Raw genomic sequence first — 12,040 nt, 5'->3', positions numbered from 1 at the left:
TTTCTCGATATACAACTGAAAGAAGAATATCTGAGATTTGTGTCGAAGTTGAACAGCATTTGTTAAATGACTTAAAAATTGTGAAGAATTCAGTTTAGCATTGAATGAATCAACAGATATTCAAGACAAGCCTCAAATGGCAGTATTTGTTAGATATGTAACATCAGATGTACTTGTGAAAGAAGAGTTGCTAGATTTAGTAGAGCTAAAAGACAACTCGTAGAATTGATTTAAAGGAAATGTCAAGTAGTGACGTTCTTTATAGGTTTGCAAAACTATTAGAACCAATTTTGATTCACATCGTCAAAGATTAAAATCTTTGACGATGTAAATTTTTTGCAAGATCTTTTATTTTTAACTGATGTAATGCAATATTTACAAAATCTGAATTTGTCGCTTCAGGGAAAAGAAAAAAATATATCTGATCTTGCTCAGATTATATTTAAATTCAAAAAAAATTGCTCTATATCAGTAAGATCTTACCTTGAAAACTTTTAATCATTCTCCTCAAATGAAGATGATTAATAATCTTAATCCTGCGATTCAGTATGATGATTATAAGGTTGAATCATGCCGGGAAAAACTACAGAGTTTGTTTAAAGACTTTCGAAACAGATTTAAAGATTTATATGCTCTTAAATCATCATTAGCATTTTTAGTAAATCCTTTTTTAATTGATATTATTAGTGATTGTTCTCCAATACCAGAAAATAAACTTGAAGAAACATCTCGGTTTGAAATGGAATTACTAGATCTCCAAGAAGATCAAAATTTTCAAATGCTGCATAAAACACTTACTTTATTGGATTTTTAGAAAATAGTTCCTGAAGTTAAGTATCCTAAACTAAAAAGAATTAGTATAAAACTTATTTCAATTTTTGGTTCAACATATACATGTGAATCTTTATTTTTGTCTATGAAATTTGTTAAATCAAAGTATCGTGCCATCTAACTAGTGAACATTTGTTACAGTTGCTTAGAATATCAACTACAAGCTTGAAACCAGATTTTTTTAAACTTACCAGTAGCGTTGAAAATCTTAGTGCCGAATAAAATTATAGTAAATTATGCAAGTTATTATACAAGAAGAATTTTCTAATGGTCTTTTACAAAAAATAATTGATGTTATAAAAAGAATCACTCTGTTATGTCTAATTTTTTGCTGAATGAAAAAAAGATATTTTTCAATTGTAAAAATAAAAGTAGTTTGAACTTAATTGAAGTTGATTGAATTTTTTTTTATTGTGTAGTCGTTTATTTATTTGATATTTTTCATTTTTTAGTAACTTATGTTATTAAGTGGTTATAAGCAAGTTTAATTTGAATAAAAGCAAGTTTAATTCAAATACATTAAAATATTTTTTTATCTAAAAGAAACCTTTTTATCTTTAGATTTTTATATCTTGCTTACAATTATTTTTATAAGGAAATTTATGGTTGTTGTAATTGTGTTAATTTATAAAAAAAATTATGATCTAGAGATGCTTTTTTAAGTTTTTTCTACAAATGGTTTTTTAGTGTGAATTAAAAGGAATCAGATTTTATGGAGCCGAGTTTATATTTAAAGAAAAGCTTTTACTTTATTTATTGTAAAAAAAACTAAATACTAAACATAAATTATGTACACACTAAGTTTATTTATAAAAGTACAATTTCCATTTAAAAAATCAATATATTGATGTATAAAAAATCTAAATTTACATACGCCAATTATTTTTTTTAAAGATGAAGTTGGCATAGCAACATGTTTATTGCGGCTTTTCAGCATACGTCATTATTTAAATGCGGCTCTCGCGTCTAAAATTCTGGCCAGCTGCTGTTATTATAGGTTGTTGTAGTTGAAATTAAAATCTAAATATACTCTTTACGGCCATCTATATTTAACAAATGTTGTAATGGAATACTAGTAAAACATGAACTTTTCTTAACAATGATAGATGGAAAAGTGGCTCAAGTATTAACAGATACGCCTTCTGCGTCTACGTGTAAAAAAGGTGAAGCTACACGACAAATAAACGATTTGACTAAAGTGTCTGCTAGGCTTGAAAATGTAAGTTTGTATTAATACGGTCCGTCCTCACTACATGCCGGATTTGGTGTATGGAAAAATACTACATATTTTCTACAACAAGTCTTTCCAAAACATGGTCAGCTAAAAGTAAAGAAAAATTTCATGAGCAGCTAGGGTTAACCGTCAACAAACCGAAACAAGTAAGTGGTTATACCAATGATGGCAATACTTCTAGGAAATTTTTTTACAATGCAAGCTGCTCTTCTGAAATCACTGGAGTAAATAAAAATTTGATTAAGCGCCTTTACATAATTCTACATGCTCTCTTCATAAATGCTGAAAGTTTTGGTGCATATACTACAGAAACTGCCCACATTTATGTGAGTAATTATACCTTGAACTATATGCCGCCTTCAGTACACAAAATTTTGTTTCATGGAGAAAATATCATAAAACATTTTATAGTACTGCCTATTGGTCAACTTTCAGAAGACGCGCAAAAAAAAAAGGAAAATTATTTTTAAAAAGTTCAAAAAGTACGTGTTTGTTTTTAGTTTTGAGTTTAGCTAAAAGCTCGTACAAATGTTTTTTCTATATATTTTTTAATATGAATACATTTTCCAATTAAATAAGCATTTTATGTATTTTTCGCTGTTTCGAATACTTTCAAATTTTCTACATGTAACTAAAAAGAACATGTTTATTTAAAAATAAGATGAATAATGAAAATTTTGAATTTTTTGATTATTATTTACAAATTTTAAACTGAAATTTTTTTTTATAAAATATATTTCTTTAGAAGCGTCATATATTACTTTACATTTATGCAACATTTCAACACTTAATCTTTAATAACAAAAAAGTAATTGATTTTTGATCCAAAACAGACCTTTATTTTCCACTGTGCCTCGCCGCAATCCAATGTCAATTTTAAAATTAAAGATTTTTTAAGTTTCCAACCATCAAATAAATTCCCATGTAAATTCCACAAGAAACCCATGTGGGATTTTCCATGTAAGTAAATGCCATATGGTTCCCACATGTAACCTATCTGAAATTACCCACATGAGTTTGAAGTGACAAATTTCCATACGGATACCACATGGGAAAATCCGTCCCACCCCAAGTAGCAAACAATATTGGCGCAATATTGGCGCGATATTGTTTACAATATTGGCGCAATATTGTAAACTATATCGCGCCAATATTGTAATGTCAACATTTTGCCAATATTGGCCAATATTGGCGATACAATATTGCGCCAATATTGTTAAATCAATATTGGCCAATATTGGCGGTACAATATTGCGCCAATATTGTTAAATCAATATTGGCCAATATTGGCAAAATGTTGACATTGCAATATTGGCGCGATATAGTTTACAATATTGGCACAATATTGTAAATAATATTACGCCAATATTGGGGATTTAATACTGACCAATATTGGCGTAATATAGTTTACAATATTATGCCAATATTGTAAACTATTGTATTGTCTGTTATAAATTTTTATTTTATATGTATATTTTAATAAAATACAATATTGTATTTTATTAAAATACTGTACTATAGTACCAATTTGCGTTATTCTTTTGGGTTAAGCAATTAATTGTTTAGCCCAAAAGAATAACGAATACTATTAGATTGTAAACTTGAGTTAATGTCAAGGAGGCAACAATATAGGAACCCTTCTAAAAAACAAGATTTTTAAAATCTAATAATAAATTTATTAATGGTTATATCCAACTGATACAAATGAAAAAAAGAAAGAAAATCAAAATATAACAAAATATAACAATCAACGCTATTTAAAAACACTTTTCTTTATATATATATATATATATATATATATATATATATATATATATATATATATATATATATATATATATATATATATATATATATATATATATATATATATATATATATATATATATATATATACATACATATATATATACACACTATTGCATTATAGTCTCACTATCAAATAGTGGACATTGAACTTCAATATCTTGTCGAAAATCATTTTCATCGCTCAATAGTGGACGTGGCTCAGTTGTGGTTCTATTCTTTCTTCCACCGTCTCTATCAATGGCCGTGGCCAGAAAGCTACCAATTCTTTCTTTAATGTTTTTGTCATTAGCATTTTCAAACTTTTTTTTTATGGCAGCTGTAAACAAATTTAAATTTAATAATGGTAAATAAAACATAAATAAAATGTAATTTTACATATTATTAAATTTGTAAATTAAAGGAATAAGAGGATAAATAATTATTTAAATTACCTATAACCACCTTGCATGACGTAAGTGCCGAAAATGATTTCTTTTGTTTTCTGCCATACAATGAATATAGCAAACATACTTCTTTGGCCATTAGCTGTTTTAAGATAGCCGTAGTGAGTTGCTTATAATCGTCTCCTCCAACCGATGCAAGGAAGTTCATCTTAAATAATAAAAAAAAAAACCACATAATATTTAAGAAAAAATAAAAAATAAATGTAATTGATTTTGAAAAAGATGAATGGTTACATAAATGTGTGTGTTTCATACAGGTTTCCAAATGTGACAATATGATTATATATAATGTGATATTTAAATATGATATAGAAGAAAAAAAGCAATTTGTTACTAATAGACCCATGAGGTCAACCTGATTTGCAGATCAAGATGGCAAATTTTCATAAATGTTTTATTAAGTGATAATAACACTAGGAAAAAAACCGTACAAAATTCCTTTCAGGTTTATGAGCTTCTCATACCCTTACCCACAGTTATACAATATTAACAGATTTTTCATTCACCAGCATTGGTTGTCTTTGCTACACACAAAAGCGGGCCCTAAAGTTGCTAAAGTGGGGCTCCATATGACTCTAAGATTAGTAGACTCATTGCTCTACTAAATGAGCTAATTGTGCATAAAAGTTAAAAATCACAACACAATTTAGTAAGTATACTTTATATAAAGCATTTTATTCCATATCTAAAATAAATGTATCGTATATATAAATGTAAGGTAATTTTAAATGCACATGGAACTGTTTCTAAAAACTATTGAATTCTTTGATACATACCAAAGATTCATAGGTGTCTTTATTCCTTAATTTTTCATCCAGGTCTAGAAGATCTTTTTCCTCTCTAACCGGCAAATAATTCCATTGCATTGATGGGGATGGTCCTGCTATGCTATGATTGCAAACTGTAGGAGGCAACACTAAACCTTTTTCTAAATTGATTAGACGAGTGTTTATTTTTTTCAAATCATATTGAATGCCCACAAGCAGATCTAAACTTTTCTTCTCAAACGCTGCAATAAAATATGTAAAATGACATAAATAAGAATGATTGATTATGACTTAAATAAAAAGCAAATAGATTAGATCTAAGAACACACGAAAAAAAAAGGAAAAAAAAAGGTATAAACAGTACATTCAATTAAACATTCAAATAAATAACCCAACTATGTAATTCTTTACCAGCAAATCGGGTGCCTAAAGCAGCCACAACAGTAGCCAAGCTCTGGTCAGGAGAGGGAGATATTGGTTGATAATGGTTCGATATAGATGGTTCAATATATTGAACAGCATTACAACTTGCTAACTTTTTAGCTGGAGGCACGGGATATTCGTCGTCACTTTCAACGGCCGTTTCAGCACTTGATGTAAATTCTAATGTTTCCATCTGTTCTAAAGCAGTTTCATAACTGTCTAAAAATATATAAAGTAAAGATGAATATAGCTGTTCACATCATTAGCATCTTGCACAAATGTAACCTAAAAGACAAAGCAAGACTAAACACTAAAACAAGCAAAAATGACATAGTAAACAACGACAATTACCAGAATAATAAAGAATTCTTATTTTCAGATGTTTCCAGTTACTTTCAGGAGTAAGTGTGGCTTCCCGAATTGCAGCTGAAAGGCGAGATGATCGTAAGTGATTTGGCCAACACACCAAACTTTCACTGATCAGCCATGACGAACAGATAACGTCCATGGCACACATACCTTTTTTTTTTTCATCAAGAAATTCAGCAACAGCAAATTTTTTAAACTTGGTTGCCATCCTTAATTTAACCGTACAATATGTGTATATAAATAAAAAAAATTCAAAAAATTCAAAAAGTAATATAATTAAATAAGTAATTTTTTAAGTTTAGTGGTTCCACACTTGTGTGATCAGCGTAATTAAGGAAAGAGCCGAAAAAAATAAAACTGTTTAGGTTCTATCTTTTTTGGGTGCATTCTTATTGGTTCATTTTTTTTAATCATGAAACTCAGTTTTATTTTGTTTTAAAATGTTTGGTGATTTTAATTTCTACGAGTTTCAAGTTTTAGCTAATTACAATGGGGCAAGAGTTTTAAATGTTTTCACGGTATATGGAAAGGTAAATCATGAGGTGATTTATCAAATATTTTAATGCTGGAAACAAGGAGACTATATACTCTTCAATAAAAGAGACATTTTCAGATTGAAAATATTTAAAACATTTGTTTGAACTGTTTTATGCTGCCCTTCCGTGTTATATATTTCAGTGATTTTATTTTGTTTGATTCTTGGATTGAAAAAAGATTTACAAAAAATAATAAATTATATATGAAAAGCCTATCTACTTTTAAAAAATATATAACATTAAGAGTTTAAGAAACGCTATTCGTTAGGATCTCTCCTTAACTACGCTGAGATGCAACACTAAAAAAAATAAAAATTAATCGGTACTATTTAATTTCATATTCATTTTTAAATAAAAAAAAAGAGTTTGTTAACTTGCATATTGCAGTAAATGTACAGTGAATTGTATAAATTTGCTTTTTAAGATAAAAAAAACTACTGTAAACTTAAACTCAATCTGAAAGCAAAATCTACTTTAGTGAATAAATTATTATCTCTTTCTATAAAATAATGAAATATATAACATTAGAATAGCGTCCTAACATTTCAAGTACGTCTAGTGGCCCCAATGAAGTAAAGCAAAACTAACAAAATAATTTTCTCTAGGTAATAATAGGCATTTTTTCAGTATAGAAGTTATTGGAAAAGCAAAAAATTGATCAGATAGTTGACTAACTCTAAAAACATTGAGCAAAGAAGATTCACAAGGATAGGTGTAGAAATTTTCTTTTAGTCCAAAAACACGTGTAATTATCATAACATCGTCAGCATCAATAACATTTTCAATAAGGACAACTTTTCCATTATCAAGTAAAGCACAGTTGTTGGAATTTGCAGAAAAATATGAGAAACCAGCATATTCAACCTTTAGATATTGCTTTCCATAGTATCCTAACGTAGGGCCGTTGCTGTGTATCCTTTTCAAACTTGCTATCAGGTTCATGTTGCGACTAACATATGTGTTGCTATCAACTCTTTCTGACAAACGTCGACACAACTGCTGCAGTGGCATGTGACCACTTCTTAACAATTGTTTCATAATGCCTAAAGCATTTTCAAAAGGAAATGCACTGTACTCATCAAGTGAACCATACTGTCTTACGTCATCACAAATGTGACAAAGGCTATGCATTGTATAGGTTATGGAACTGCTGCCATATAATTCTGGCATTTGCATGACAAATATGTTTAACAACTTTTCTGCATAATCAACATGCGTCCAACACATATTTGGATTAGCTAAAATACTAATTGCAACATGCAATAACATAAAATGCTGGTACAGATTATTGGTAAGATGGCTTCGTAATACAAGAGGCCCAAGGTAGCACAAAAATAACCGAAACTCTGTGGCTTTCCATCGATCAATGTCCTTTAGTGATCTTGGCTTACGTGCAAATTCAACAGTAACATTAGCTGCAAAATTTTTCAAGCCATTTGAAATTATATCTGCAATTAGCGTGCTTATTTTTACAGCACGTTTTCCACGAATCCAATGCAGAAGTAATCTTCGTGTGGCACCAAGACAAACTAGATGCATATATTCTAGTGGGAATTGAGAGATGTGACCAATATTAAGCTCTAACAATGGGGATACTGCATCTGGTTTGTGATGCTGAACTTGTTGGAATAAAGCAAATGAAGCATCTGTTCTCTTCAATGCATTTATATCAGGAAATACAGTTCTATTATCTACCCTAGTTCCCTTTTGAATGCATCGCTCACAACCATAAAACCCATTATGTCCTTTAATACATTTAACAAAAGCACGTGCCGGTGCATCACACACAAAGCCTTTAGCATGCACGGTAAAGTGATTTTCACCTATAAATAAACCTTGTTCCTTCAAAACATTGAATTCAGCTACAAAACTAGCTAGAAAAATAGCTGAACTTTTTGGTTTGCTGTTGCCACAAAATATGCTAACTACAAACGGTTTATAAATATTGTCGCCAAGTGTAACACTGCAAAGTATTGGCCAAAACTGTTTTCCCGAGCTCTTATACAAAGGCAATCCATCAATGCTAAACAATAAATTGACTTTGCAGCTTTTAATGCCGTTAAACACTAGTAAATTAGTTAACTGATGTTTCAAACCAAAATAAACAAACTCTGCTTTTTGCCCATACATGTCTTGCATGATAATAATGTCAGAACTGCTTTTTGTTTTTAATAACGTTCTACTATCTTTGGGCAAATCTGGATGTTGTTTTGACAAGATCTTTAGTAAGTCTGATAGAGCACTATGTGTTACGTTGTGTTTGACTGACCAGCAAACAAGCAGTTCTTTCAAAGTAACCTCATCCTCAGCCTCTTCATTGTCACTGGAACAAGAAGGATAATAGCCTTGCTCATCATCAGTTACATTACAGTCATCATCGGCTTTGATAGTCAAATTTGAGGATTGGTTTTCATCAAAATGTGATATGTCACCAAACTCAACATTTAAGGATTTTAATGTATCTTCAACCATACAATTGTTATAAGAGTTTTGAGATAACATATTATGATTAATAGATTCATCACTAAAGTTTTTTGCTTTTTCAAAGTCACAGTTAAGTAATTCATTCCTATTATCAGCATTACTTGCTGAGTGAATTTCACTTAAATGTTGCTTAACTACTCTTTTAATATAATGTGATTTAGCAGATCGAGTTGAACTTATTGATTTTTTCATTACCTATAAAATTGCATGACACTATAGCATTAAAAAAAAGTAAAATAAAATAATGTATATATATATATATATATATATATATATATATATATATATATATATATATATATATATATATATATATATATATATATATTCAATATATTATACCAAAAAAACAAATATAGGCAGTATTACAAAATTGTAATTGGTTATACATAAATTGAAAACCTTATAATAGTTAGCAAATAAAGAAATTAGATTAGAAATGAAGAGTAGATTAACCTAAATCTAAATTTAATAATACTTTATTTAAAATTTATTAATTTAAGAACTTAGTAATGTGTAAATAATTTACTAAATTATATGACGTATTTATTACTTAATTGAATATCTTTAACAGTAAATAGAATGCAAAAACTATATCTTACAAATGTAACCAACTCAAAGTATTTTCATATAAAAGTAAACTTACTATTTCAATTTTGATACTTATATTATAGCAATATTTATCCACTTCTTCTCGTGATGCAATCCGTTTTAAATTGATTACAACCACGTCTTCTCGTGATACAATCCGTAAATTTTCAACTAAAAGGATTTCTTTACTTTTACCACTTCTTCTCGTGATACAATCTGTTTCAAAATAAGTTACAACCACTTCTTCTCGTGATTCAATCTGTAAATGTTTAATTAAGAGTACTGTGGACATGAAGGGACAAAACCAAAGGACTTTATGAATATCAGATAATGTTACGCATGCGTACCAATATGTAAATTGGCAATATTGGCCAATATTGGAATAATAATAACGAAACAATATTGGGCCAATATTGGCAAACAATATTGCACCAATATTCGCGTAGCAATATTAGCCAATATTGGCATGCCAATATTGCGCCAATATTGGCATTCCAATATTAGTAAAACAATATTGGCGTAATATTGGTATGCTAATATTGGCCAATATTGATATGCCAATATTGGCGCAATATTGTTTGCCAATATTGGCGCAATATTGTATATCTTGGCCAAGATTGGCCAAGATACCCAATATCGCGCCAATATCGCGCCAATATTGTTTGCTACTTGGGACGTATATCCCATCAATCCCACACCCATGTGGGAAGCGGTTTTATTTTTCACTAGCTTAATAAGGTTATAAGGTAGCTTAATAAGGTAAAAAATTAATGAGCCCAACCCCGTTTTTCTTATAAATGCTTACAACTTTACAATGAGAAGTTATAAAGAATTGAACATTAATTGTAACTAAAAACAAAGGTTTTGAAAATTTTTATATTTTTACCATTTACTAAAACATATTGGTTTAAAACGACCATATAAAGAATAAGTATAGAGATGGTCAAGGCCAGATTAAAGAGCCTTGAGGCTGAGAGTCAAAAAATATTTGGGGCCCCATTCCTAAAAAAGTGTATTTAAAAATGAATGCAAAATATATATAATTACTTTTTTATTTAAATAGAAACTTTTCTTGCTTTCACATTTGCAAAATCAATTATAACATCTTGAAAATTTATATTTTTTAACAGTGTTTTTTCAATTGTCATTAAACAAAGAGCACTTAAACGATCATTTAGTATTGAGGAACGGAGATCATTCTTAACTATTGCCATTTTTGAAAATGCTCTCTTTGCACTACAATTAGTAATGGGAAGAATAAGAAAAATCTGATAGCGATGTCAACATTGGGAAAAACCGATTCTAATTTATTCCTACGAATTGTTTGTAAACATTCAAGCGCTGATATATTTTTCTCATTTGCCATGAACTTGGAAAACTGAATAATTTCATCAGGGAATTGCGTATCTAAGTCTGGAGGATAAATCGTACACAAGGATTTGGCAGCAGCAACAATGACAGGAATGGTCATAATCTGAAAACTAGTTAGAAAACCAAACTTTCTCTCAGCAGACTCGTAAGCAAAAAGCCTTTTTTTAAGCACATTTTCAACTTGTCTATGATTGGAAAAAAATACTTGATTTTAAATTTTTCATTGCCACTAAGAACCGCTTCATTCTTGCTATTTTCACCAAACCCTAATTTGCGCGTCTTCTTTCTTTTATTTTCATGGTTGTACTTATTAGGAATAATGCTTGAGAACCTTTTAGCGCTTTCTTGAATGTCGAGAAAATTATCACGAACTGACGTCACATATTCCAAAAGAGATTTAAGCAATCGAACACCAAGATCCAGATTTGCAGTTTTGTCCTGAAGTTTCATACTAGTAGCATCAAATTGTAACATTATTCTGTGCCATAGCTCCGTCATAAAAGCAACAAAGTTTTCATTTTTTTTAAAAGTGCAGTGGTTTCGTTTTGTGTCTGACGTTTTTCATCTTTATCCAGAATAATTGATTCTAATGTCTTAAGGATATGATTGTAATTTGAATGTAAAACTTTAGTAGAAATGGCTCTTGATGACCACCTTGTCCCACTCAGGCTTTTAATGGTAACTTTCCTGTACTTTCCAGCACCACCTACAAGACCTGAACAAACTATCTGCCATTTGTGAGTTGAAGAAGCACAAAAGTTATACAGCGACTGGAGAAACCCAAAGAAATCGGATGCAGCCTCACAGCTGTTAACAGCATTTACGCCAACTAAATTTAGAGAATGTTCTGCACATGCAATAAATTCAATGTTTGGGTTACTCATTTTTCAGTTGTGCTTGCAGGCCTTTGTATTTTCCTGACATGTTAGATGCATTGTCGTATGACTGACCACAAGCATCTTTAATATTTAAGCCAAGCTTATCTAATGTTTTCTTGACAGCATCTGCCATAGCCTTTCCGCTATGTCCGAATAAAGATTCAAACCCAATAAATCTTTCTTCCACAACAGCTTCCTCGCTCACATATCGAAGGATTATTGCAAGTTGGTCACAGTGTGAAGTGTCAGTTGATGAGTCAACAATCAGTGAAAAGTATTTAGCACTGGCAATTTCACTGCTAAT

At 29.9% G+C, this 12,040-nt stretch overlaps 1 protein-coding gene across 2 annotated transcripts; it reads right to left on the bottom strand.

The window, feature by feature from the left end:
- Positions 1-3,957: 3,957 nt before the first annotated feature.
- Positions 3,958-9,941, bottom strand: LOC136089286 (uncharacterized). Of its 2 annotated transcripts, XM_065815194.1 has the most exons (6): positions 9,543-9,683; positions 5,859-6,085; positions 5,496-5,726; positions 5,094-5,326; positions 4,306-4,465; positions 3,958-4,190 (listed from the first exon to the last, which is right to left on the bottom strand). In XM_065815194.1, the coding sequence occupies exons 2-6, from the start codon at positions 6,082-6,084 to the stop codon at positions 3,982-3,984; spliced, it is 1,059 nt and encodes a 352-aa protein (XP_065671266.1). In that variant the 5' UTR covers position 6,085; positions 9,543-9,683; the 3' UTR covers positions 3,958-3,981. The 2 variants fall into 2 exon arrangements, with proteins under 2 accessions (XP_065671266.1, XP_065671265.1); XM_065815193.1 differs by lacking the exons at positions 3,958-4,190; positions 4,306-4,465; positions 5,094-5,326; positions 5,496-5,726 and having other exon boundaries at positions 6,082-9,091; positions 9,543-9,941.
- Between the last annotated feature and the right edge of the window lie 2,099 nt (positions 9,942-12,040).

Source organism: Hydra vulgaris, chromosome 13, assembly GCF_038396675.1.
Source record: "Hydra vulgaris chromosome 13, alternate assembly HydraT2T_AEP".
NCBI lineage: Eukaryota > Metazoa > Cnidaria > Hydrozoa > Anthoathecata > Hydridae > Hydra > Hydra vulgaris.
The sequence above is the reverse complement of the archived record's forward strand: the minus strand, read 5'-3'. Positions and strand labels throughout refer to the sequence as shown.

Bases quoted from the DNA above. Each gene is read 5' to 3' on its own strand.
- LOC136089286 (XM_065815193.1), bottom strand. From the start codon at position 9,779: ATGTCCACAGTACTCTTAATTAAACATTTACAGATTGAATCACGAGAA. The intron at 9,092-9,542 runs GTAAGTTTACTT...GCAATTTTATAG, and splicing joins TAAGTATCAAAATTGAAATA to GTAATGAAAAAATCAATAAG.